The sequence below is a fragment of the Schistocerca nitens genome, chromosome 6 (assembly GCF_023898315.1).
Source record: "Schistocerca nitens isolate TAMUIC-IGC-003100 chromosome 6, iqSchNite1.1, whole genome shotgun sequence".
Taxonomy (NCBI): domain Eukaryota; kingdom Metazoa; phylum Arthropoda; class Insecta; order Orthoptera; family Acrididae; genus Schistocerca; species Schistocerca nitens.
The window spans coordinates 554,690,508-554,717,641 of NC_064619.1; the positions used below are offsets into that span (position 1 = coordinate 554,690,508).

Here is a 27,134-nt window from a genome sequence, read left to right on the forward strand (position 1 = left end):
ACTTCCATCAATGAAGGATGCACTCCACAGAAAGAAGTATATGGGTGATCCGGAGGTTATTGATGCATTAAGACGCTGGCTCCGATGTCAACCAGTAGAGTGGTATTATACGGGCATACAAGTCCTCCAAGGAAGGCGGCTTAAGGCCGTCACATTGAAGGCTCCGCTCTGAGCACTATGGGACTTAACATCTGTGGTCATCAGTCCCCTAGAACTTAGAACTACTTAAACCTAACTGACGTATGGACATCACACACATCCATGCCCAAGGCAGGATTCGATCCTGCGACCGTAGCAGTCGCGCGGTTCCGGACTGAGCGCCTAGAATCGCGAGACCACCGCGGCCGGCTCACATTGAAGGGAATTATGCTGAAAAATTGGGTTTTGCATACGAAAGAGTGGGGAATAACATGCTGTCTTGTAATCGTGAATAAACCCAATCTGCCTTTAGAAAATAACTGCTGCTATACTTATTGAAAACTCCTTGTTCTTTAAAGAGAACAGCATGCAATGGATACTTAATGTCGGGTACGTTCGAAATTAACACCGCTTGCAGCAGCACATAAAGGTATGAGGCTTCAGTGGGCTAATGCACACAGAATTTGGTACGGAGGTATATAGTGTGGTTTGGCGCGAGGCGATTTCGCCTTGTTTCAAATGAAGCAAAGTGTAGAGTGAATTGTAGGTCCTGTGAGTCGTGTAACCTTTTGTGTGCAGAGCGTGTAGTTCTGGGAAGACGTGGTTCTATGTCGTTTTAAGGAATGGAGGGAGGGCGGGGGGTGGGTCATTGTACCATTACTTGGGCTCACTCATTCAGGTTATCGTGAACATGAACCAGAAAGTTCACGTCATCGTTCTCGCTGGCTAACATGTAACACATTTCTCTAGACCTTCACCTTAAGTATTCTGCGAGCGCACCTGTTTCTCGAGATGACAACACCGGTTTTCAGAAGAATGCATGCAGTTCATAATACCGTCGTTATCTACATATATGCGCTGTACTAAGTATAAATTTAGAGTTGCGAAATCTCTGGCCGTGGTGTAATACGAAGCGAAATATAAATGCGGAGACTTTGTGATATATCTAGATCTGAAGTACCTCTAGTGTCAATCTTCATACGAACTCTAAGGTCAACAGAAAGTCGTATTTCAAGGTCCGTGTGTTGCGGTACTTTGAGTGGATTGATACTGAGTCACAACAGCCTTATAAGTTAATATGTATCGCCACACTGGCCTAGTGGTAAAGCGCGGGATGGAAGCCGAGACGTCGCGGTATCGATTCTCGGCAAGGCCACGGAAATTTTCAGTCCTACTTCAATCTAGCATCTACCTTCAAACCATGTGACAAGTCGCCAGGAAGATCATATGGTTCGGATTGCACGTTAAACGGGAGGTCTTGTTTACCCGGTTGGAAAACTGGAGCACATTAGGATCACGAAAGTCTTCGAAGGGGCGTCCAATTGAAAGAATTTCACCAGGTCTTTCATCTACATGCATTTGTTACTAACTAGTCTGAGAACAATAATTAAGAGCATTACATTTCATTAAAATTTTGATCTTGACGGAATACTGGTACCATCTGTTCACCACACGCAAAGTTAACGTGAATTCACGGCAGAAGATACAATTGTTCCACGTGGCCATCTCACATAAACGGAGCAAAACAAAATCTGGTTTTCCGTGTAATATCGCCCTACAAACTAAAAACTTTGGTTAGGTTGCCAAGCGCTGCTATTACACCGTCTATATGGTGCATCAGTCCGTAAAGCTTCCTTTCATAACTTATTGATAAACTAAAAACATCGTATGTGTAGTGACATTTTTACTAGTAAGGCACTCGTAAGCAAATGGCCCTTACTCTATTCAAACTAGAACGTAGACAAGAGGAATTAATGAGAAAATTTTCTATTTAATGGCTGTAGATGGGAAACTAGCTCAGTTGGTGGGCAGATGAAGCAGCTGGAGGCCAGATGAAGAGCAGTTATTCAATACTGAAGAAAGTATTCTGGAAATATTCTGACACTGATAAGGATACAATATAATCCCTAAAACAAATGGGTGAAAGATGATAGAAGTAACGCCCTTCCAAATTACAATTCCTGTTGTTTAATCAGTCAACCAACTCAATAGATACTGACGACTGTCTCTGGAAGGTACGAGGGCAGTTCAATAAGTAATGCAACACATTTTTTTTCTCGGCCAATTTTGGTTGAAAAAACCGGAAATTTCTTGTGGAATATTTTCAGACATTCCCGCTTCGTCTCGTATAGTTTCATTGACTTCCGACAGGTGGCAGCGCTTTACGGAGCTGTTAAAATGGCGTCTGTAACGGATGTGCGTTGCATACAACGGGCAGTGATCGAGTTTCTTTTGGCGGAAAACCAGGGCATCTCAGATATTCATAGGCGCTTGCAGAATGTCTACGGTGATGTGGCAGTGGACAAAAGCACGGTGAGTCGTTGGGCAAAGCGTGTGTCATCATCGCCGCAAGGTCAAGCAAGACTGTCTGATCTCCCGCGTGCGGGCCGGCCGTGCACAGCTGTGACTCCTGCAATAGCGGAGCATGCGAACACACTCGTTCGAGATGATCGACGGATCACCATCAAACAACTCAGTGCTCAACTTGACATCTCTGTTGGTAGTGCTATCACAATTGTTCACCAGTTGGGATATTCAAAGGTTTGTTCCCGCTGGGTCCCTCGTTGTCTAACCGAACACCATAAAGAGCAAAGGAGAACCATCTGTGTGGAATTGCTTGCTCGTCATGTGGCTGAGGGTGACAATTTCTTGTCAAAGATTGTTACAGGCGATGAAACATGGGTTCATCACTTCGAACCTGAAACAAAACGGCAATCAATGGAGTGGCGCCACACCCACTCCCCTACCAAGAAAAAGTTTAAAGCCATACCCTCAGCCGGTAAAGTCATGGTTACAGTCTTCTGGGACGCTGTCCTTCCCCATGGTCAAACGATCAACTATGAAGTGTATTGTGCTACTCTTCAGAAATTGAAGAAACGACTTCAGCGTGTTCGTAGGCACAAATATCTGAACGAACTTCTTCATAACAACGCAAGACCTCACACAAGTCTTCGCACCCGAGAGGAGCTCACAAAACTTCAGTGGACTGTTCTTCCTCATGCACCCTACAGCCCCGATCTCGCACCGTCGGATTTCCATATGTTTGGCCCAATGAAGGACGCAATCCGTGGGAGGCACTACGCGGATGATGAAGAAGTTATTGATGCAGTACGACGTTGGCTCCGACATCGACCAGTCGAATGGTACCGTGCAGGCATACAGGCCCTCATTTCAAGGTGGCGTAAGGCCGTAGCATTGAATGGAGATTACTTTGAAAAATAGTGTTGTGTAGCTAAAAGATTGGGGAATAACCTGGTGTATTTCAATGCTGAATAAAACAACCCCTGTTTCAGAAAAAAAATGTGTTGCATTACTTATTGAACTGGCCTCGTATATTTCTCTCCCAGCCCATAGCCATGTTCTTGACGCAACAAGAAAACAAAGCAATGATCTACCTCTTCTGAAATATTCGGAATCAAACTCTCGACAATGTTCCATCTCTTTCACTCATGAGAAACATTTAATTAATGACTGCTGATATTACGAGTACTCAAAAAGTATCGTTTGTATTGTACACAGGGCTGACTGAGTAAATGTTTGGGCAATGTACGTAACATTTACAAAACTAGATCGCGAGAATCTTTCCACTGCCCACACCAAAACACACAAAAGTTTGGGATACGAATACATATATCAGAAAGCCAAGGCGATTAAGAGACGGAGGATGCCCCCAACATTGGTCCCTTTAGGGTAATTAGTGACTTGAGAGTCAACAAAAGTGTCCGGCTGCAGTATTAAATAATTTGGCAGTTTTCAGAAAGCGATAACCGATAATCATCACTTCGTACTACGTAGAGACAAACGCTGAACAAAAAGAATAAAATCTTATTTAAAGATTTATTTGCCTGTAATATAGTGCTGTAGATGCTATTGTCGTTCGTAGCAAAAGGAAGAAAATTTATATTGTCCATATCACTTGCCATCACAACAGCTTTTTCTAAATGATTTTTTTCGTGTGTTTCTTAAAGAGTAGAGTGATGTGATTGACCTTATTAGATCTATAATATGAAAAAAGTAATACGTATTTTGGTACTGCATTCATTTCAACGTAAATTCCTCAAATACCTTCTGCTGCTACCAGATACAAATGAACATTTATTGAATAGAAAGATACTAGCAAGGGGCTTAACTACGTCACCCAAATGATCATCAGGGGCTATCAGCTACGTTGGGAATGTCCATTCTTACCCTACCTGCAGGTAACCCTCCGGTAAATAATAAAAATTAAATGTCGTTATCCGAAAAATTATGTCAAACACAACTCGCAACAGTGAATAACCAGCTTCAAAAGATTTCTTCGTTTCTTTAGATAGTGTTTGCTTGGCTTCTTCTAGCTACTATACAGTCGCATCGGTTGTCTGAGTTTTCTTCTCATTATAGGCGACTGAAGACGCACGAATCAGTTAACATTGTTCGCATTGTAATGATAGAAGAAAATCTTTCCTCGTTGGTAAAAACATGGATAGACTTTGTAACAGTGAAACGTCCTCCGGTAAATAAAATAGCTTGAAAGTGAGTTATTCCCAGTAAGTATGAAGTATTTACATATTCTCTTACCGTTTCAACTTAGGTTGTCACAACAGTAACTCTCCTCTGCTAAAGTGTACATAATTTCAGAAGTTATAAAAACACACTGAAGACGAAACCCTTAACCCACGGACGAACAGTGGATTCTCAAAGAGAAAATTATATTGAAAATCATACGTTAAAACACGGTATCACTAAACTCACATGTCATACAAGGTTCTAAACTATGGAGTAATAAAGCTGAAAACGTAAGAGTGCACTGAAATGATGAGTGGATTGAGAGCAAAAGTGAACGCTACATACTAAGGTTTTGCTTGCGAGAGTGTAGAGAAAAATCGTATGACATACTAACTGAAACTGTCTATCAAACATAATAGTTAAAGTAATTTATTACAAAATTGAAGGTGGTCCAAAATCCAGTTCCTTCTTATGTCTATTCTCGTCTACAGGATCTTATTGAGAAAACGTGTAAAGAGGTTTATAGACAGAAAATGTTACCATAGGTTGTTATTTTTTACTAGCAAGCCTTACATTCCATAAGAAGCATTGACAACAAAACAAGTAGTTAATTAATGTCGCTGACTGCCTTTCGAATGGTTCGGGTAATTTTATTGTTACGAGCTTGGTACAAAGAATTCACTGCAAAAAATATTCAAGTTGGGTAAGGAAACCTAAGGCAAATAAAGAAAGACTCGGCAGTGTGTATTACAGAATAACATTAACGTTCACGCTAATACACGGAGATAATCCAACAGCATGTTAGTTTTCTGAATTTTGTAAGAACATATTCCTCTTTAATACAATCAGTACTTTGACAAGACTTCACCAACAGGATATTCAAAAAGGGACTCTTCAGGAGTTGATCTGTTACAGACAGCTAAAACACGGAAATGCTTATCACTTTAACCTTGAGGCCGAGCATTACAGGATGAAAAAAAAAAAAAAAAGAAATTGCAAAGTGCGTCTGTTTGCTTTTAAGCATCGGTTACTCCAGAACCAGTGCGAATAAGGCTGGGTGTACAAGTGACATGCATAAAGAAACTCATAACAGCGGTGATAATTAACGCTATCACATGGTTCAAATGGCTGTTAGCACTATGGGACTTAACATCTCAGGTCATCAGTCCCCTAGAACTTAGAACTACTTAAACCCAACTACCTTAAGGACATCACACACATCCATGCCCGAGGCAGGATTCGAACCTGCGACCGTAGCAGTCGCGCGGTGCCAGACTGAAGCGCCTAGAACCGCTCGGGCACCAGCGGCCGATAATTAACGCTATCCAATTCGAAAAAGCCTTAAGACCAATTACAGACACCATCGTTGATTAAGGGCCGGAATATCTCAGTATGAAACACAATGTAGAAACAAAGAGATTAATAGAAGCAAGAGGTGCCATTTTTACATCTTGGCTTCACGCTCATGGAGATCCACGCTGCAATCGAACCGTCTCCACGAGCCTGTATTCATTTGTCCACAATGAATACAATACTTTATCACCTGTATGGGAAAGATTAAATCTCATATCCACATTGCTGGAAAGTAAAATAGACAAGAGTGTTACCTTGTCTGATGTCTGCAAATGTACTGGCTACCACGTAAATAGTTTGTGCCTCACTATTTTATGAAGTTCACCCGTATCTCATGCCACGTTGTTCTTACAATTAGAGGTAATTCACTTCTGGCACTATTCATCTAGCATAAGTTCTACAAGATGGTAATAGCCGGTTCACCCTCTAGCTAAGCAAAACATGAATAAAGGAAGTGACCGGAGAGAAATGATTGACTACCATCTGTGTCTAAAGTGAATATATTAAATCCAAAACAAAATGAAAGCACAAAATTATAGTGTCCTACAGAGAATCATGGACATATTTGACCTTACAACACAGTCTTAAAAACTGGAAATCTCAATCAGATACCATGTATAAGACCAATCTTCTCTTTCTGGTTCAAATTAGGATGAAGGAATTAGACACACAATCGACTAAAATAAACCTTAAACGTGACGCAGTAACCAACTCTCCGATGCAGAATGCTTAATCGCCTATTATAGCTAACACAACTGTATATAGATACGTGTACGCGAGAACAGGCGCGCTGAAGGATACTAGATCGCCCCCCTATCATTTACGTCATCCTTTACTACAGAATTTGTCCGTATAAATTGACTTGAAATTGTTTTAACGATAAGCTAATGCGTCGCACAACACTTCAACAACGCAAACAGTAATTTCATCATAGCAATCTTTTCTTCAGATACGGCACCAGTACAAAGGAGGTCACATCTGTCATTGATATACTACACGTCTCTGCAGCACAAGCATTACTACCAGAGCGAATGAAAAAAGAAGAGTAATGGTTGACATCCTTTTTGAACCCTAGAACATGACGAACACTGAGGTAGGATGATGGTGGTCCACTCACCAAAGACAATGTTTCGGATGCGATGGTTATGCAAAGGATCTACTGACGTACCAAAATCGAATTTTAATGAAGCTGACAAACTTAAAATCATAGAGATAGCTATACACTACATATTACAGATTTTCATAAAGAAGAAATACGTGGTGAGAAAACGAGAGATCCAACAACAGGTACCTTCTAAGTTACATCATTACTAGTAAATGTTATGTTACTCGCGATGAATACATTAACTTGATGAATAAAACCGAGTTTTAAAACAGTGATTAAAATGTAAGGATAGTACCAAATGGCTAATTATGTACAATTGTTTCTCATGATTCATAATTTGTACTTCTGAAGAATACTAACACAAAATCGTTCAGTAAAGTGTAAGAGATATGTGTTAAGAAATGTAAAGTTGTGCTTGAACATGGGATATATCTCGATACTGCCGGTATCGAAGATGTTGTGTCGGATGTAGCTCAGTTTATGTACTACAGTGGCACATGTCGGTAATAAAACGGAAAGCCGGTGATATCAACGAGTGGGTCAAGGCTATGTGGCATCCACCGCTGGATGAGGTTTGTGATGATTATGGTCTTCCGGGTACGAACTTCATGGTGACGCGATGTAGGAGCAGGGTGATACATTTTTTGTGTACCGTTATGAGGTTAAGGCCACCTTTGGACGTAGGTAAATTAAATGTATCAAACTGAACTTGGAAAATGTGCCCTCTACAAAGCGTAGCGCTTGTTGTATACTTTTTGCTAGATGGTCGGATATAGGAAGAATTTGCGCCAAATAATTCATCTTGCTTCTAATGGCGATCCCTACAGTTTTGACTTTCTGTAGTATGCTCAAATCACGGTCAGAGTGGAGTATCAAACCAGCACTTAATTTATTAAGCATTTTTGGCCAGTTTTTCGTTAGGAATTGGTCTGGGACGCCCTCAAAGGTTACACCGAGAGTTTTGTGACAATCCTTTACATTGCACCACGTAACATGGTATACATCTCAGATACCACCTCCGATGGGAAAAGTCATGGTTCTTGCTCTATTTAATATTGCTCCTGAAAGAAACGTAAATGCTTGTGAAAGAGTTTCTGCTGACATAAGTTGTTGTGACAATGAAACAGCTACGCATATATCGTCGGCATACGCAATGCATGGGATAGTAACAGAACCGATTCTAAGCCCGATCCCACAGTGCACTAAGTTCTGCAGTAGCGGCTCTACTGCATTGACAGAGGACATCCTTGTCGGATGGATTTCCCAATGGAAACTTCTTTTGTAAAATGGCCATTAATAAGAATCCGGGAAGAAACGTTTGTAGTTAGTTTGCGAATTAATTCTATGAGAATAGGTCCAAAACCTAGGTTCATACGCCTTCTCAAAATCTTGAAATATCAGAACGCCATTTCCTTCGGTTTCAGCATATGAACAGATGATGTCCCTTAAATCACAAGCAGCTGAGATTGCACTTCGGCCTTGCACTGCCCTGAATCGGTAATTACCTAAAACCTTGTGCATAACTGTTTGCATCCGTAGCCTAATTGACCTGGTAATGATTTTGAAATCGGTGTTCAGGAGTTTGATGGTTCGCATGTTTCCTACCTTCCTGCTGTTACCTTTCTTCGGTAAGGGCAAGATGATACCTTCCATGAATGCCTTGGTATTACTTCCAGGTGCCAGATTTCATTCGCTGTCTCGAGGAGTGTCGGGCCGATGAGGGTCCAGTACGCTGGTAAAACTAAGCGCTGAGACCATCGGGTCCTGTTGATTTCCCTTTCTTTGCGATGTGGACCGCTGGTAGGATTTCGTCCTCCGAAAACAGATTCCAGATTTGTATTATCCTCGTGTGACAATTGTCGCACAAGTGTTCATCAACTGGTTGCTTCTTGCAAAGTTGACAATAACAGTCGTAGACGTGCGAGATAATGTCACGTTGTTTAGTGATGGCATTCTCGGTTTCATCAACGACCGCTTCAATCAATACTGCTTTACACCGTTTCGTCGTTCTCAGAATGGGATACAGAGAGGCCCGTTTTTCGGCGGAAACGTCTTTTGGGTAGGTTCGCAAGATGATTCCTTCCGTTCGTTTGCGTTGGATCGGCGTGATTGTCGTTTTACATCAATCGATCTTGGCATCGATATCGCGAGAAGGTGTGGTAGTATGACTACAATTCTCTCAAACTGCGATAGTAAAATTCATTAGTCGATCTTGGCATCGATATCGCGAGAAGGTATGGTAGTGTGACTACAATTCTCACAAACAGCGATAGTAAAATTCAATAGTCTGTTTCCGCCAAAAGCTTTTTTGTCGGGCGTATGTCACGGTGGTAAGGCGTAATTTGGGCTTGGCACACTGAATCCACCACTGTAGAACGCTAGCATAACGTCGTCGGTAGCGCTGGAGCTGTTGCCACATTATGTTCACCTCCTCTTCAAGTTGGGCATCCTGCAGAAGGCTGACATTCAATTTTAAGTAGCCTATACATCGGCAGATTTGCTGACGTTGTAAGTTAACGTAACGCTGACATGCGCAATGGTCAGAGATGTTGACAGGAGCTATGTCACAGTTCACAGTGTGTCGCTGGAGGGCGTCGAACAATAGATCCTATCGAGCCGACTGGCTAAATGACTATATACGAAGATTTACGCTACCTGTTCACCTTGCAGTTTTCCCCACGTATCGTGAAGACGCATACTACGAATTAAATGTTCAAGTTATACACATCTATTCGTATTAGGAGTTTGGTCTCTGTCGTTAAGCACACAACTACAGTCACCACCAAGAATGAGATGTGCACGATAAGCTCTAAGAAAAATGGGAACGTCGTTTATATAAACAGTTGAACGTTCTCTCTTATGACTGCTACCTGAGGGGGCGTACACGTTAATAGTCTGCACAACATACACTCGAAGAGAAATGTCACGACCATTAGGCAGCCGTAGCACGTCCGTAAAGGTATACCATCGCGCAAAAGTATGGGAGTGCCTACAGCATCCGGCATGTTCATGTTATCAATAAGTACATAACCGGGAAATGTGACTACCTCCTGTAGCAGGGCAATGTCAACGGCGGTACCATACAAGAAATCAGTTAGCGAACGGAGATTCACCGCGCTTTGAATCCTATTGATGTGAAGTGTGGTAATATTATACGTTTGGTTATCGCGCATAGTGGCACATAGGGCGATAAGCTCTGAGTGGTGGGATCATCCTTTTCGACAGCTTCAAACCAGGCTCGTTTGGCAATGTCGGGAGTATGAGGCGATATGTCAGAGCCATAACGTGTCTGGGAATGACAGAGGGCCGCAGCGCGATAGTCATGCTCGAGAGCCGCTACTGCTGCGTCTCCTCGCCCTGCTGCCACCAAGGCTCATTGCTGTCGGGTGCTGCGCCGTGCGCTCACCGCCCTGCCCGCCACCGCCGGTTGAGTCTGTCAACGTGGCCGCATCCGCCTGGCCATCATTCGGGGCTGCGACTGACGTCAGCGAGTTCCTGCGGGAGCGCTGCGGCAGCTGCTCGCTGCTCTGCTCGCTCTTCCTCTTAGCCGTTACGGTGCTCTGTTCCCTCTAGGCACTCAGTAGTGCCTTCAGATGTTTGTTCACGAATGCGTTCTTGCCTTGCGGTGTTCTCGCAGCGCACTGAGCAAGAAGACTGAGGTTAGGTCTCGCTGCCACTTTCTGACATGGGTACGGTTATCAAATCATCCGACTTTCCCTCTTTGCTACTATTCCCCTTGCTTCCCCTACGACGTCGTTTCTGCTGCAGTCTCTGCCGGTAGTGGTGGTTCAGGTAAACGGATCTGCAACCGCTCCTGCGTCTCACACCTCTGAGTTTCAGAGGTGGCCGGCGCAGCGTCGGTGTCCAGTGGTAACTGTCCCGACACAGATGACGGGGCCGAAGTGCCGTCCATTCTACCGGTAATGTCTTTGCCACTGCTTTCCACCTGAACTGGCATTGCCGCTTCGTTAACATGTTCCGGCTGTCGTGGTTGTGGTATAGTCCCCGCGTCTACCTCACTCAATAACGGCACAAGCCTTTCACTACCATCTGGAGGACGTTCCCGTGGAAACTGAAATGAACGTCGACATGTGCAGTTCATCCGCAAATGTTCTGTTGAATGGCAGATCGAACAGGTGGGAGGTTGACAAATGTAAGTTACCCGCGCGACAGCCGCTAACGACAACACACGAAGGTATATGCTTTTTTAAGTCATACGTACACTTCTCACGCCGCTGGTAACTTGGTTATGTTATGCACTTCACCATTTTTCATTCGTAACCGACAAAACAACAACAACACCGTACAGAGACAAAGAACGTGCAATGAGCTCATTATGACACTTAGGTGGCACATTACGTACCCTAACGTTTCTCACTTCGTATCCCTAAGGCACGCTCTGGTCATTACTAATACTAGCACCAGTATGACGAAATTGTCTCATGCCAGCATGCTCCTCAACACATTTCTCGTAAGCGTCACTCGAAATAAATTTCGCTGAAACGCGTCCCGTATAGCTTCAGGCTATTTGAAATCCTCAAAAATCCACTCATGAATTTCAAACGCCGTCGGCCGCAACTCAGCGCGATCAATATGACAGTGAACGATGTTGACTCTGGTAATTTTCGACATCGTACTTGCAACAGCTATTAAGTAAACAGACGTAAGTAACGCTCCCACACGCTGCTCGGCTCCCCACCGCAGTACCGCTCGCGATGTAAACACTGGCCCGCGCCCGTCACCGCACGACGTGCACCGGCCGAGTGCGCGACCATGGCTGACATCTGGACACAGTGGTCGTTATAACTGCACGGACTACCCTTGTAGTTCTCCCGTCAGGTCAAATTCTCAACCTATCCACACACCTCATAACAGACGGTAGGAGTGGCCGAGCGCTTCTAGGCGCTACAGTCCGGAACCGCGCGACCGCTAAGGTCGCAGGTTCGAATCCTGCCTCGGCATGGATGTGTGTGATGTCCTTAGGTTAGTTAGGTTTAAGTAGTTCTAAGTTCTAGGGGACTGATGATCTCGGAAGTTAAGTCCCATAGTGCTCAGAGCCATTTGAACCATTTTATCCTCATAACTGGCGACATTTCATCAACCCCCTTAAGTGTTCGAGAGAGGACGGCCAGTGATCCCTTCGGTACAGATGCACACTGGCCTCGAACTCCTGCGGGAATCGGCTAGATGCCGTGAGCTATGAGGATAATGGTCAAGGGACACTACATTACTAGTGTCTGTATGAATTGAGAATTTGGGTCTGACGATTGGCGTGTTTGTGTAGTCCCTGCAGTTACAATGATCACTGTGTTGGCATGGCGCTGTGGTCACGCGCGTGTAAACAGGAGATCCGGGTTCGAGGCCAGGTATGGCACAAATTTTCTACTTCCACATTGATTTGAGGCAGTGCCCACTGCCAGCTGATGACTTTAATTCCTTTTTTGTCTTGATTCATAGTGGCTGCAGGATATACTATTTAACTGTTTGAATGAAGAAAATTAATTTAAGTAACTGCAGGGTACTAACCTGAAATATAGCTTTCAGTAGTTCTTTATATCTAGCAAGCCATATAGGATTGTTCATTGAGAGGTCACTGCGCTTGGCTTACGGTGACACAGCACTAAATTCGCCACGGGACGACTTGCAGTTTTGTTTGTTGCTGTGAGTGCGACACGTAGACAGATGAATTATATATACAAATAGAGGAAGGTAACGGAAGTTCCATCGAACATCCTTGTTACAGGACAGAACGTAATCCGTAAAGCCGCGCGGGATTAGCCGCTGCAGTCATGGACTGTGCGGCTGGTCCCGGAGGAGGTTCGAGTCCTCCCTCGGTTATGGATGTGTGTGTTTGTCCTTAGGATAATTTAGGTTAAGTAGTGTGTAAGCTTAGGAACTGATGACCTTAGTAGTTAAGTCCCATAAGATTTCACACACATAATCCGTAAAGTCTAAAGACACAAACTTGCAAGCAGTGCGTAATTAGGGGTCACAAAATTACGAAGGATAAAAGTCTTTAAATTATAAGTAGGGTACATGAGAACCTTAGTACATTATCGCATTGTTACGGTAAATAACTAAGGTGGTAGAGTCGAAATACTTGAAACTAAAGACTGAACCGGAGTTGACGGAATCTGACTATGAATATGAAATGGCTGGTGAGGTGCAAGGCTGAAGCATGCAGGGAGCGTAGAAAACGAGTGGAAGACATTCACTGGTAAACTCGCTGGAGGAGAACACAACATGTATCGGGCCAAACTCAAAATCAAATCGCAGTTGCAGACAAAGACAGAATACGTTAAGAATTAGACTATGGCGAAAGACTGTGTTGTAGAACAGGTATTTATCTCTGAAGACGCTAGTTACTGCTATTAAACAAAAGGAAAAATGATCTAGTTTATAAAAGGTGATCTAATCGATAACACCGATTTGTAGAATAACAGTATTACTGAATTAAAGAAAGGACTGCTGAAACTGAATTATAGTCTTACTGGTAGAATAGAACAACAAAGAGATCAGATTTGAATAGTCAATGATCATATACGCACAGTCAGTAACAAAAATATATTAGAACTGAAAAATAATAATGCTGTACCAACAGTCGTTATTTTTATATTGTTGCCTATTACGCAACCAGTTTCGACGTTCCAGTCACTTTATCTTTAGGTCTCTCACGTGAATGACGTAAGTACCAATCGTGCATGTGAAAGCAAGGCACCAATTTTCGTATCTGCTTCCGAAGATTTTGGATGTATCCAGCTATGTGGCTGGATTGAAGAGTTTTTAGCAAACAGAACACAGCATGTTGTTATCAATGGAGAGACGTCTACAGACGTTAAAGTAACCTCTGGCGTGCCACAGGGGAGTGTTATGGGACCATTGCTTTCCACAATATATATATATAAATGACCTAGTAGATAGTGTCGGAAGTTCCATGCGGCTTTTCGCGGATGATGCTGTAGTATACAGAGAAGTTGCAGCATTAGAAAATTGTAGCGAAATGCGGAAGATCTGCAGCGGATAGGCACTTGGTGCAGGGAGTGGCAACTGACCCTTAACATAGACAAATGTAATGTATTGCGAATACATAGAAAGAAGGACCCATTATTGTATGATTATATGATAGCGGAACAAACACTGGTAGCAGTTACTTCTGTAAAATATCTGGGAGTATGTGTGCGGAACGATTTGAAGTGGAATGATCATATTAAATTAATTGTTGGTAAGGCGGGTACCAGGTTGAGATTCATTGAGAGAGTCCTTAGAAAATGTACTCCATCAAAAAAGGAGGTGGCTTACAAAACACTCGTTCGACCCATACTTGAGTATTGCTCATCAGTGTGGCATCCGTACCAGATCGGGTTGACGGAGGAGATAGAGAAGATCCAAAGAAGAGCGGCGCGTTTCGTAACAGGTTTATTTGGTAACCGTGAAAGCGTTACGGAGATGTTTAGCAAACTCAAGTGGCAGACTGAAAGAGAGGCGCTCTGCATCGCGGTGTAGCTTGCTGTCCAAGTTTCGAGAGGGGGCGTTTCTGGATGAGGTATCGAATATATGGCTTTCCCCTACCTATACCTCCCGAGGAGATCACGAATTTAAAATTAGAGAGATTCGAGCGCGTACGGAGGCTTTCCGACAGTCGTTCTTTCCGCGAACCATACGCGACTGGAACAGAAAAGGGAGGTAATGACAGTGGCACGTAAAGTGCCCTCCGCCACACACCGTTGGGTGGCTTGCGGAGTATAAATGTAGATGTAGATGTAGACCCGATACGAATATTGGTGAATGAGATTTTCACTCTGCAGCGGAGTGTGCGCTGATATGAAACTTCCTGGAAGATTAAAACTGTGTGCCCGACCGAGATTCGAACTCGGGCACATAGTTCTAATCTGCCAGGAAGTTTCATATCAGCGCATACTCCGCTGCAGAGTGAAAATCTCATTCTGGAAACATCCCCCAGGCTGTGGCTAAGCCACGTCGCCGCAATATCCTTTCTTTCAGGAGTGTTAGTTCTGCAAGGTTCGCAGGAGAGCTTCTGTAAAGTTTGGAAGGTGGGAGACGAGGTACTGGCAGAAGTAAAGCTGTGAGTGCCGGCCGTGAGTTGTGCTTCGGTAGCTCAGTTGGTAGAGCACTTGCCCGCGAAAGGCAAAGGTCTCGAGTTCGAATCTCGGTCGGGCACACAGTTTTAATCTGCCAGGAAGTTTCACGAATATTGGTGCTTTGTTTTAAACTGGGTGTATAATAACACAGTACCAATATAACAGCTTTTGGCGCAGTAGTGCTGTATTCCATTGACCAGCTGCTGTCAGACGCTCGTAATAATATGGAATTATATTTACGGATATGAGAATAGTCTCAACGGATGTTAAAATACAGGAAATTACGTTGTCTCAGTTACAGATGTCGCATGTTCCAATCAGTCACTTCTGTCATTACTCTGTTACAATGGATTCACTGATAAGTTCCAACATGAAAAAGAATATATCAGTCATGCTGGAGCGCTGTCGACCCGTAAATTGACCGTCATCTAGGATAAGCACATACTTCCTGTGGTGCAACATTTCGACATCGTTCGCCGAGAGATAAAACTCTGCAAGGAACCCCCTCTTGGACATCAGCGTATATTATCTGAGCAATTTGGAGGACGGAGATAACAGCGACGAGAAAGCAGGTAGTGGCGGTATAAAATGTGACTGCTCATTGACTGAGGCGTGAGACCCGCGATGGCAGGAACCCAGGTCGCCGTGCTGTGCCTGCTGCTGGCTGCTCAGCTGCAGCTGGTGACGCCACGGGGGCTGCTTCTGCGATCGCGGCTTCACGGCCGCATCATCGGCGGCACCGAGGCCAGCATTGAGGACTACCCGTGGCAGGTGGCCCTCAAGTACGGCGGCAGCTATCAGTGCGGCGCCTCCATAATCGGAACCGAGTGGGCCCTCACGGCGGCCCATTGCGTCAGCTATTAGAGAGCGCCGTACCAATCACTGTACAGCGTGCGCGCCGGGTCCTCCGACCGTAGCAGTGGAGGCGTCGTGCTGGACGTGGCCGAGGTCCACGAACACGAACAGCACGACAGCGTTTCTGGCGACTACGACATCGCCGTCCTTCGCGTGAGTACTCACTGACAAAAAAATACATCACTACAGTTACGTGCAACGCTGCATGGCGGAAGTATGACCACTTTGCCGACAGTTGGGTACACCACGCTCCTACTCATACTGCTATTCTACTCTTTATTTATCAGATTCTACACTGCCCAGTCAAATTAATGTGACCTCCTGTAAAAAGTTGGAATAACCATCTTTTGCTGCTAGTCGATATTTATCAACTTTCATATTGTCCAGTCAAATTAATGCGACCACCCACCAAAAGCTGGAGCAAACCGCCTTTTGGCGGGTTGGACCGCTGCAAGAAGTGGGGGAAGAGCGTCGATGAGGCTCTGGAAAGAACAGACGTCGATGTGCCTTTGTCAGCTTGGCAAGGTTTCTCGATTGAGCATTCACGGTGCAAACAGCCCTACCGAGGTGGTCCACAGCCGGCAGGTGTGGCCGTGCGGTTCTAGGCTCTACAGTCTGGAACCGCGTGACCGCTACGGTCGCAGGTTCGAATCCTGCCTCGGGCATGGATGTGTGTGATGTCCTTAGGTTATTTAGGTTTAAGTAGTTCTAAGTTCTAGGGGACTGATGACCGCATATGTTAACTCCCATAGTGCTCAGAGCCATTTGAACCATTTGAGATGGTCCACAGATTCTCGACTGGGTTTACATAGAGGTAGTTTGGTTGCCAAGGGAGTGCGGTAGACTTATTCTGGGGCACTTCGAACTGCCGCTCGTATACTGCCAGCTGTATGACACATAGCATTGTTCTTTTGATAGATGTCATCATGCCTAGTATATGGTGCCCAAGGATAGATGCATACTTGTGTAGATCCATTATATCTTCCAGAATGACCAGTTTACCCACGACAACGTACCCTAGACCACAACGCTCAATCCTCTGGTCTGTATTCTTCCGACATTTTTTTTTCTGGTATATTTCAGGCGTTTCAGGCCGTACAGCCAACTGCCATGTGTCCGATCGAGTTTGAAACGTATTCTTCCGAAAAGGCCACATGGTGGACGTCCATTTTTAGGACTGACGTGCATATTCCGGCCTTCCTCGCCGATAAAAAGCAGTCATCATGCGTGCATGAACCGGGAGCTTGCGGCGAATTTCTATGCGTAGCAAGGTTTACCGAACGGTCGTTGAGATGACCCTTCCGGTATCCTCTTGGTTCATGAGGGTGGTCAGTTGTTCAACAGTTAAACGTCTGTTCACTTGTACTCATCTCCGTAGCCGGCTTTCACCCCTCATCTATGACTCGTGGTGCACCACAGTTACCTTGGCACAGATTTTGGATAGCGCCATTTTGCCACTCACGGTATACTTCTAGCACAGCGGTAGGCACACGTTACAGAAACTTAGCTGCTTCGAAAATGATTCCACTCTTTACCCAAGTGCCTATGATCATGCCTAATTAGACGTCAATTACATCGCTCCGTTCTTTCGTTACAACTACGGCACTGTTTTCGTTTCCGCCAACACACATTATATGCACTCCCATACCTAGTGCTGCCACAACCCGTGCGTGATTGTTTACAACAAGTTCACGGCGAACATCGACAGTGGTCATGTTAATAAGACATGACCCTGCTTTTAAGAAACTTTATTATTTAAACCGAGCGTTTCTGATCTTCAGCAAACAAAAAATTAGCAAAATGCGCCACGAAATGTGTTTCCTGTCAGTCATAAAATCTCATCTGTTTTCCGGATGTCATTTATTAATAGTAACAGCGGTACATTCCGCTGTTCCAGTTATGGCATCGAGCTGCAACAACTAGTCTTGTCGTAACTTACTCTTAAGCTGATCATTTCTGAATCCTCAGTATCAGCGGTGCAAAGTGCTACGTAACCGATATTACGTCAATAATAGTCGAACAAACACCTAAATTCTGAATCTGTTTGAAAATTTAAAATGCATTGCCTAAAACAGACCATTTACGGTTATGTTCTGACAGCAAGAGTATTTAAGTGATCAGATTAGAAGTTTTTCTCCTGAAACGTTGACACATATAATCTTGATATACTATTTACTACTCATGCAGTTCTATTGTTACTCATTTCTAAATAAACTGTTATTGATGCAAAATACATCGCAAGATCCAACGGCATTACGAATAATGCGCACGCAGTGAACAGTGTGTTCCATACGTTATCATCTAAGCTTGAAACATTTACAGTAACCTTGCATGGTAGCTAACAGCGTACACATGTTCATCTTGGCTACAGTGAAATTGGTACATATCGTGATGAACGAGTTACTGAATTTAGGTGAGGACTCTGTACAAAAACGTTGCTACAGACAGATTAAATACAAAGGCAGTAACGAATGCAAATTGTATGGACTGTACAGTAAAAAAAAATCTATTATTACGAATCCTTGCTTGCAGATCATAAAACATTGTGCTTATCAACACAAACTGGTACACGATAAAGCTATGTAAAAAGTTCAATTACTCAGCAAAATAATGAATGAAGCTTTGTGGAAATGATGTATACACACAAGGTAATTTAGTAGCACTTACCTATGGGTTTTGTGCAACCTTCAACACCTTCAAATAATACTTGCATGATTTTCAGATTCTCTCGTTTGCTATGTGCAAACTGTTAGCCGTAGTAAAAAAAGAAAAAAAAACCTACAAGATATTTTCGTAAGAAATATAGCACAGCTAAATTTTGCGCCGGGATACGTTTTCCCAAGAGGCTGTAGTTTTCGAATTATTCGAAAGAAGCGCACGTAAGGTACCTCCAAATGCGTATTTCTTCAGTAAATCGGAGTCAGTGACCTTCAGTGTAAACATATCCTAGCAGGACATATAATTATATATTCCTACAAAAAGGTTCTGTACATTTTTTTGTTTAAGACTAATAGATTTGGACGCAGCGAGCGAGATTATATGAAAATTTTGTGCGTAGCTTTTGAAGGCGTTGCAAGTTGCATAAAACCCACTGGTAGGGGCAGCTGAATCACCCTGAATTATAATGTTTTGGAACAATTACTATTCAAAAACAGCGCATGTACACAAACAAAATGTTTTATTTTCGTTCATATTGTTATGCATTAACATTGTTTAAGGCACATACCGTATCTAGTAGTTACGTTTCACATACTTACTATACGATGCATACAGCTTTAAAATACTGACGATATCGACTGTACTATTTTACAAAAACCTTCTCTAATTCGCCGCGCGTGTTTAGTCGAGCGGTCTAGGGAGCTGCAGTCACAGACTGCGCGGCTGGTCCCAGCGGAGGTAGGAGTCCTCGCTCGGGCATGGGCGTGTGTTTCTGTCTTTAGGATAATTTAGGTTCAGTAAGGTGCCGGTGCGGACTGCCGAGAAAACATCTGTTGTCTCTGTCTATTTGCATATGGCGGCAGTCTACAAACGACCACTATCTCGGGCACATAATCTTTAATAATATAGTTACCAATTACTTCAGAAACTTCTTAATTTTTGCTGGTATGCAGATAAGCAGTTTGAATGCACGTAGAAAGTTTCAGCTTGCTAGAATGAAAACTTAGCTTAACAGAATTTATTTAGTGGAACTAACGGTAGATTGTTACCTCTGAACCATACCTCCATTATTTAGGGCCTCTGATTTTTCCGAAAACCGTGGATTCTGTCGTTAATTTTTGTTTTATGGTTTTGGAAATCAGCATCACTTATTTATAACTTCTAACTGCACCTTCTGGCCAAATTCTGGCTTCCTAGCGTCATTATTAATTTTAGCGCCTCTGATTTTTCTCTTAAAACGGCATTTTCCCGTAAACTATTAAGTTTAGAACATCAATACTCGGTATTTGGAACATTATTACACTAAACTATAATTTGACAAAGTTTTAAATATAAATTTTGGCCGCGCGGGATTAGCCGAGCGGACTAGGGCACTGCAGTCATAGACTGTGCGAGTGGTCCCGGCGGAGGTTGAGTCCTCCTTCGGGCATGGGTATGTGTGTTTGTCCTTAGGATAATTTAGGTTAAGTAGTGTGTAAGCTTGGGACTGATGACCTTAGCAGTTAAGTCCCATAAGATTTCACACACATTTGAACATTTCTAATAATTCAAGAAATGCTTCAAACATGAGAAAATTTTCCCTCGCTCTAGCTGACATTTAATTTTGCAGATCGACGGTTCTTTCCCACTTGGCACCACCGTGGCAATCGTGAACCTCCCAGAGGACGGCTACGACCCGCCAGCCGGCCTAGCTGTCACGGCGACCGGCTGGGGAGACACGGAGGACGAGTACCTGCCCAGCATCCTGAAGAAAGTGGACATCGCCATTAGGGATCGATCCGAGTGTAACTTCCCTAACACAGGGCGCGAGGTGACCCCCCGTATGGTATGCGCCGGAGAAACGGGCAAGAGCGTGTGCCACGGAGATTCGGGCGGTCCTCTGGTGAGCGGCTCTACGCAGGTGGGCATCGTGTCGTGGAGTAGTGGCTACTGCCTCCTTGGGGGCGCCGTCTACGTCAACGTGGGCAACTTACGCTCCTGGATTACTGAAGTCACCGCCATTTGACAGCCATAACTCAATTCTTTCGAATTACCCTAGTCAGGCTGTACCTCTTACACATATAACTGAAATGAGACAACGACTTTCGACGAGAAACATATGTTTACCAAATTTATTAGTCTAAGCATTGAGCGATTAGTAAGCATTTTCGCCATGTATTGAAATTAATAAATTGTTTCTTTGCGAAACTGTTTCTAAATGTGTTTGTAACCTGAAATCTCTCCTACTATAATGAAAAGTTCAGATGTCCTATCTCACGTTCCCACGACATGTCCCACTGTCCAGTTTCAAGTTTCTTCCTAATGAAACATACAGGGTATTATAGTTACCATAAGCCCTCGGGAGCTTGGAGCCAGAAACTACAGACGTTTTGAGGGGTTGTTCCCACAATCTCAGCTGTCCATTCGGGCTGGTTCCTTCACCAATATTCCATCACTACATCGCAGAATTCACAGCTCAATATTAGTACATGGGGATGTAGATGTTTTTATATGTGTTGATGCAATACTACGAAACAGTTACAATATAATCACGAAGAAAGGAAGGAGGTCATTCGAGACGGAGCACAAGCTCGTATGTTTTGAGGATAGGGAAGGAAATCGGCCGTGCTCTTTCAGAGGAGCCATCACGGTATTTGTCTTGAGTGATTGAGGGAAATAACGGAAAACCTAGCGCTGGATGGCCGGACTCGAGTTTGAACTGTCGCTTCCCGCATGCAAGTCCAATGTGGTAATCGCTGCGACACCTTGCTAGGTGTTTTTGGAATATAACCCACTTTTTCTGGTATAAATTTTTCCATGATAGTGCTCTCCACGTAACGTTCCACAGTGCTTAAAGTGTGATCTTCAGGCATATTGTGTTATGCCTATGTCACCTCTGCCGAGAACATGAAGGAACCTATCGTCATAACACATCCAGCCAGAGTTGTTACAAAAGCTCCCAGCTTACTAATAGAGTCCAGTTTGATGGAAAACAAGGTAACAATCAATATCTGAGATCACCGCATCTGAACTAAACATCGAGGAGAGCTTTAAAAGTATTGCACCAAGTAACATAAAATCTGCTGGAAACCAAAAGTATTTAAGTCAATCCTCTAGGCTAAATTTTAAAATTACTCGGCGAGAGTGGTCAGTGAAAATGTTACACACCGTTTTCCGTGTATTTCCAATTGTAAAATCGTTACACAGTGTCCCAGGCTAAATTTTGCATCTCATATTGATCAGAGAGACTAGTATGCACTGTTAAAGGTGTAGTCACTAAGGGCAGGAGGACATAATCAAAAAAATGGCTCTGAGCACTATGGGACTTAACATCTATGGTCATCAGTCCCCTAGAACTTAGAACTACTTAAACCTAACTAACCTAAGGACATCACACAACACCCAGCCATCACGAGGCAGAGAAAATCCCTGACCCCGCCGGGAATCGAACCCGGGAACCCGGGCGTGGGAAGCGAGAACGCTACCGCACGACCACGAGATGCGGGCAGGACATAATCAGTTAAGGTACTTAGAGCCCTACGGAAGAGGAGGTGGAAACTGTTCGATTATACCAGGAATTGTTCTACGCCAACTTCGCTCTTGCGTAGTGATAAGTAACACAAAATTCATTACATACACATGAGATAACACAATCATTTACAATACAGAGCAACACATAAACCACTCTCACGAGGAAGGTTACGCGCAGTCTCCAGGAGAACTTTGTCACAAGTACAACGTTGACAAACCCGCGTTGCCGGCAGCTACATCAACAAAATACTTGAATTTATGACATCTCCAAAGATATCAGATTAATAGTATCCAAGATCTGTGCCACATGTGCTAGGAGTCATGTTGAAAGCACTAGCATTGAAAATAAGTTTTCTGGTGTTGACAGAAGTTCCGTCTGTCCCTTAATTACATATTATAAGGGATTGTGAAAAGAAAGTGATACGAGACGAGATGTAGCCGTCTATTTTATTTACTTTCTTTCGTATTTCACCGACGTGAGGGCAGCGTAACATGTCTTCTACCTCTGGGCCCTTGACCAACACTACTAAAATTTTACTGTCACAGACAGACCTCGTCTCACAACAATGCTTAGAATCGCGCTGCCATGTTTCGCCCATGGAGTGTTACTATCGACATCTGAGTGCTTATTTATTTCCACAGAGAATTGCAGAACTTTACACAATGCAAAGAATAGCCTTAAGTTCGCTATATTGTTTTCGATGCTCAGTGTAATATTTAATCGATGTGATGGAGAGTTGTGACACACTCCTTACAAAGTGAGGTCCTTCAGCTCACAACACAAAACCGAGTAATGACAAAAGTTACAATTATAACTACTTCTACATGATTACTCCGCAGCCGGCCAGAGTGGCCGACCGGTTCTAAGCGCTACAGTCTGGAACCGCGCGACCGCTACGGACGCAGGTTCGAATCCTGCCTCGGACATGGATGTGTTTGACGTCCTTAGGTTCGTTAGGTTTAAGTAGTTCTAAATTCTAGGGGACTGATGACCTCAGAAGTTAAGTCCCATAATGCTCACAGCCATTTAAACCGTTACTTCCCAAATTCATAATCAAACGCCTGGCACGGGGCTACCTTTTCTACTGGTCCACTCTCGATCAAAGTGAGGGAAAAACTGAAGTTCGCACGTGAGCAACGATAATGCAGCTGTTAACAAAATTAAGGATTGTTCTCCACCACATGGGCAGACAAGCTCTTTGGTCTCCTTCAAAAATCGACTAGCTGACGGTTTAACGACCAACCCGCGTGATGGAGCCAACACCACCCAACAGGTCGCGCCGTCTCATTCCAGCTATGTTCGGACAAACACAACGCTCACACGTCCTAGATAAATGCCGACTTCCAACTGCGCACTGCTGCCAGAAAATACTTTATATAGCTATCTAAGCGCAGCCCTATAACCGCGTCCAGTGCAGCTTACTTGCACCACCTTCCGGCCAACTGCCCTCTAGTCACCCAGTACCAGGACAAACACAAACACTGAGCCGCTGCAATCGGTAATAGAACCACAGACACAGTAATCACACCGGACTTCCCTCTTCTATTAAATAACCTACGTGAACCGGGTACACTTTCCGTCTGGAGGTTAACAGTCGCAATCTCACAACTTATTTTTCGCGCTTCTGGTAAGCTATGTTTCTTTCTTTCTTTCTTTCTTTCTTTAGTCGCCAACCGTCTGACTGACGCAGCTCCTCAAGGATTCTTTTCCTGTGGAAACCTCTTCATCTCAGAGAAGCCCTTTGAACCTACGCCCTCAGTTGTTTGCTGAATGTTATTCAGTATCTGTTTTCCTCTACAGTTTTTACTCTCATCAACTACCTCTACTGCCATAGAAGTTACTCCGTAATGTCTTAACAGAAGTCCTACGACTGTCCGTATTTCACTACCGTTCAATGCTGTGCTCCAAACGTACATTCTCAAAGTGTATTCCTCAAATTGAGTCTTATATTTGGCACTAATATACATCTGTTGGCCATGAATGCCTTGATCATCTATCCTGATGTTAAGTTCATCTTTGCTCTCACTTCCGCTATATAATACTGCGTTCTTGTTTCTTCTATTTACTTTCAAAAAGTTCTCAGAACGAAGAATGGGTTATAGGGAAGGGGAGATCAAAGAATACGGTTTCATAGGTGGTGAGAGGAATGATAGAGAGTAAAGACAGCAGAAATTAAAAGAGAAAATGTAGCGTCATTGGAAATCGCTAGATTTGTTTTCAAAGTTTTGGGGGAGTGTAATAGAAGGGCACTTGCGACCATAGTGTCAGAGAGAGAGAGAGAGAGAGTGTGAGAGAGAATAGAAGAGATATTAACAACGAGTAAACATAAATGTTCAAATATGTGTGAAATCTTATGGGACTTAACTGCTAAGGTCATCAGTCCCTAAGCTTACACACTACTTACCCTAAATTATCCTAAGGACAAACAGACACACCCATGCCCGAGGGAGGCCTCGAACCTCCGCCGGGATCAGCCGCACAGTCCATGACTGCAGCGCCTCAGACCGCTCGGCTAATCCCACGCGGCCGATTTACTTTCAATCAATATTCTATACACCTTGAATTTTAATACCGCTCTTGAACTTTTCTTTGATATCCAACACTGATTCTTCGATGTATGGATTGAACAGTAATGGCGAAAGACTACATGCCTGTCTTACACCCTTTTTCACTCCGAACACTTGGTTCTTGGTCTTCCGCTTCTATTGTCTATTCTTGGCGCTTGTAAATTCTGCATATTACACGTCTTTCTTTATAGCTGACCTCTATTTTCCGCAGAATTTGAGCATATTGCACCTTAGACAATGCCGGACGCTTTTCCCGGATCGAAAAATCCTGTGTCCGTTTCTGAGTGTTTCTTTAGCCCTCCCATTATCAACCGCAGCTTCAAAGTTGGCACTCTGGTCTATCCTAAAGCCTAACTGATCGTCATCTAACAGACGGTCAATTTTGTTTCTCACTTTTGTGTATATTATTGTTGGCAGCTACTTGGAGACCTGATCTGTTAAGATAATTGTACAATAATTCTTCCGTAAGGACCCGAAAAAGTGATACTTCCAGGTTTTAGCGTAATATTATAAGTTAATATCAGTAACAATGTTGTTGAAGAACAACTTCAGTAAAATTCTTTTTTTTTTTTTTTATCGAATATGGGCCAAGCCAGAATTTATGATTTGGTCCGAAGTACATACTGTTCCCTTCACAGCTATTGCTTCAATTGTACTTAGGAATGTATTGTTACGTCCTTGCGTCTCAGCTATTTCGAGGGCCTTTGCATCCTTTTGTGTCCCAGCAGTCCCTGCTGCACTACCAGCTAGTCCTCCAACCTCTAATAGACCACCAAACGAAGGGACGAGAAATAAGACTCAACCTACTTTTGGACTGTGAATTCTACACACTGTGAAGAGCGATTTTGCTTTTGAAGCAAACGGTGAATTAGTTTAATGAAATATTTTCACATTTACCATGAGGTTACCGCCCAGGTGGTTACATATTAGAATACTTGGATCTGTATTAATTATTCTGTTCACTACGTTCTCTGCGAATTTGTGAAAAAACAGAAAAAACAAGATGAGTATGACGAGGAAGACCGTTATGGTGTTGATGAAGGGTCATTAAAGAAAGTGGTAGCAGTGACATGGTGTAAACTGTTAGTATACTCCCTAACAAACCAACATACCGAGACACATGGTACTATACAGGTAATCTGATTTGATCTGATGGTAGAGACGTGGATGATTCTAACTTGCTGGTAACAATTGAGGTGACGTAATGGTTTAATAATGTTCAATGTAAGATACTGGGGACCTGAATGTTATGTTACATATAGTTTAAAGTTAAATGTCCTAAGTGGAGTTAAACAGCCCAAGATCATCAAAATTATTATAAAATTCTTAGGGCTACTAGTATTCATAAACAAGGCTTGGTCTTCTACATACTATCGAATTCCATCAGAGGCCATCAATATATTACTATCGTAAAGCCTGAGGTAAACAAAAGTAGGAGATCTTTAGTGAGAAATAATGAGATACATATCGTTGTGAGAGAAAATAAACGTACAACTAAAGTTAAATGATAGTAAAGTATAACTGTTGAGAGATGATGAGTTACATATCGGTATGGGAGAAAACAAACATGTTCTTGAAGTCTGTGGTTGTCACATAGTCCTCAGTGAACGTCAACGTTCTACGATTTAGTTCAGTGATGTTAGCTGAAGTAATTGGCAGAGCTATTACTTTCTTTGCCACTTGTCGGACATATTTTAAATGGAAATGAGGTGCTTTTCGTTGATTTGGAAACATTTCACGTATTCACTGTACTGAGTAGCATTTCGCTTATCAAACTGCATGCATAGAATGTTGGGAACCAATGACGCATGACTATATTCATTTCAAAGGAGAACTGAAATTATACTCTGCATTATAGCACCAGATTTACGAGTTCACCTTGACGGAAACCTGGAACTTAAGAAAGTGCGTCCATCTGAGCCAGTGCAGGGGTGCATCTAATCTCATCTACCTGGAAGAATGTGGCACCTACTATTTTGACAATGAAAAGCAGTGGCTTAGTTTTTCATGCATTAGACAGTGGTGGTAAATTTTTACAGCAAAAAGTTTTGTTTTCGCTGTAAGACCAATCAAGGTGAACATTAGCTTGTTTTATATTGCACTGGGTGGAGAGTCAACATACGCATTTCAGACTGTTCTACACTTTCTTTGAACGCTCATATCTGAAGAGTCGAACGTGTATCTCATATGTTGTTACCTATTATTGTTTGTGGAACTTCAGAGATATTGTCGTAGTCCTTGTAGTGATTGCCGTTGTTTAGCTCTTACAACTTTCCTTACACTAGTACTAATAAAACTGACGTTTCGTTAGCAATTATTTGTAAATGAATAAGTCAAGGACTCTTCTGTTTCCGTGTTGCAGA

The 27,134-nt window shown here is 43.2% G+C and overlaps 1 protein-coding gene across 1 annotated transcript in view; it reads left to right on the plus strand.

Annotated features, from left to right (window-relative positions):
• LOC126262699 (trypsin alpha-4-like) overlaps positions 1–20,885 on the plus strand; it is a 207,449-nt gene extending 186,564 nt beyond the window's left edge. The window contains exon 2 of the mRNA XM_049959478.1: positions 20,303–20,885. Within this exon, the coding sequence (XP_049815435.1) occupies positions 20,303–20,698 (396 nt within the window). The 3' untranslated portion in view covers positions 20,699–20,885. The remainder of the gene's footprint in view (positions 1–20,302) is intronic.
• Positions 20,886–27,134: the final 6,249 nt, after the last annotated feature.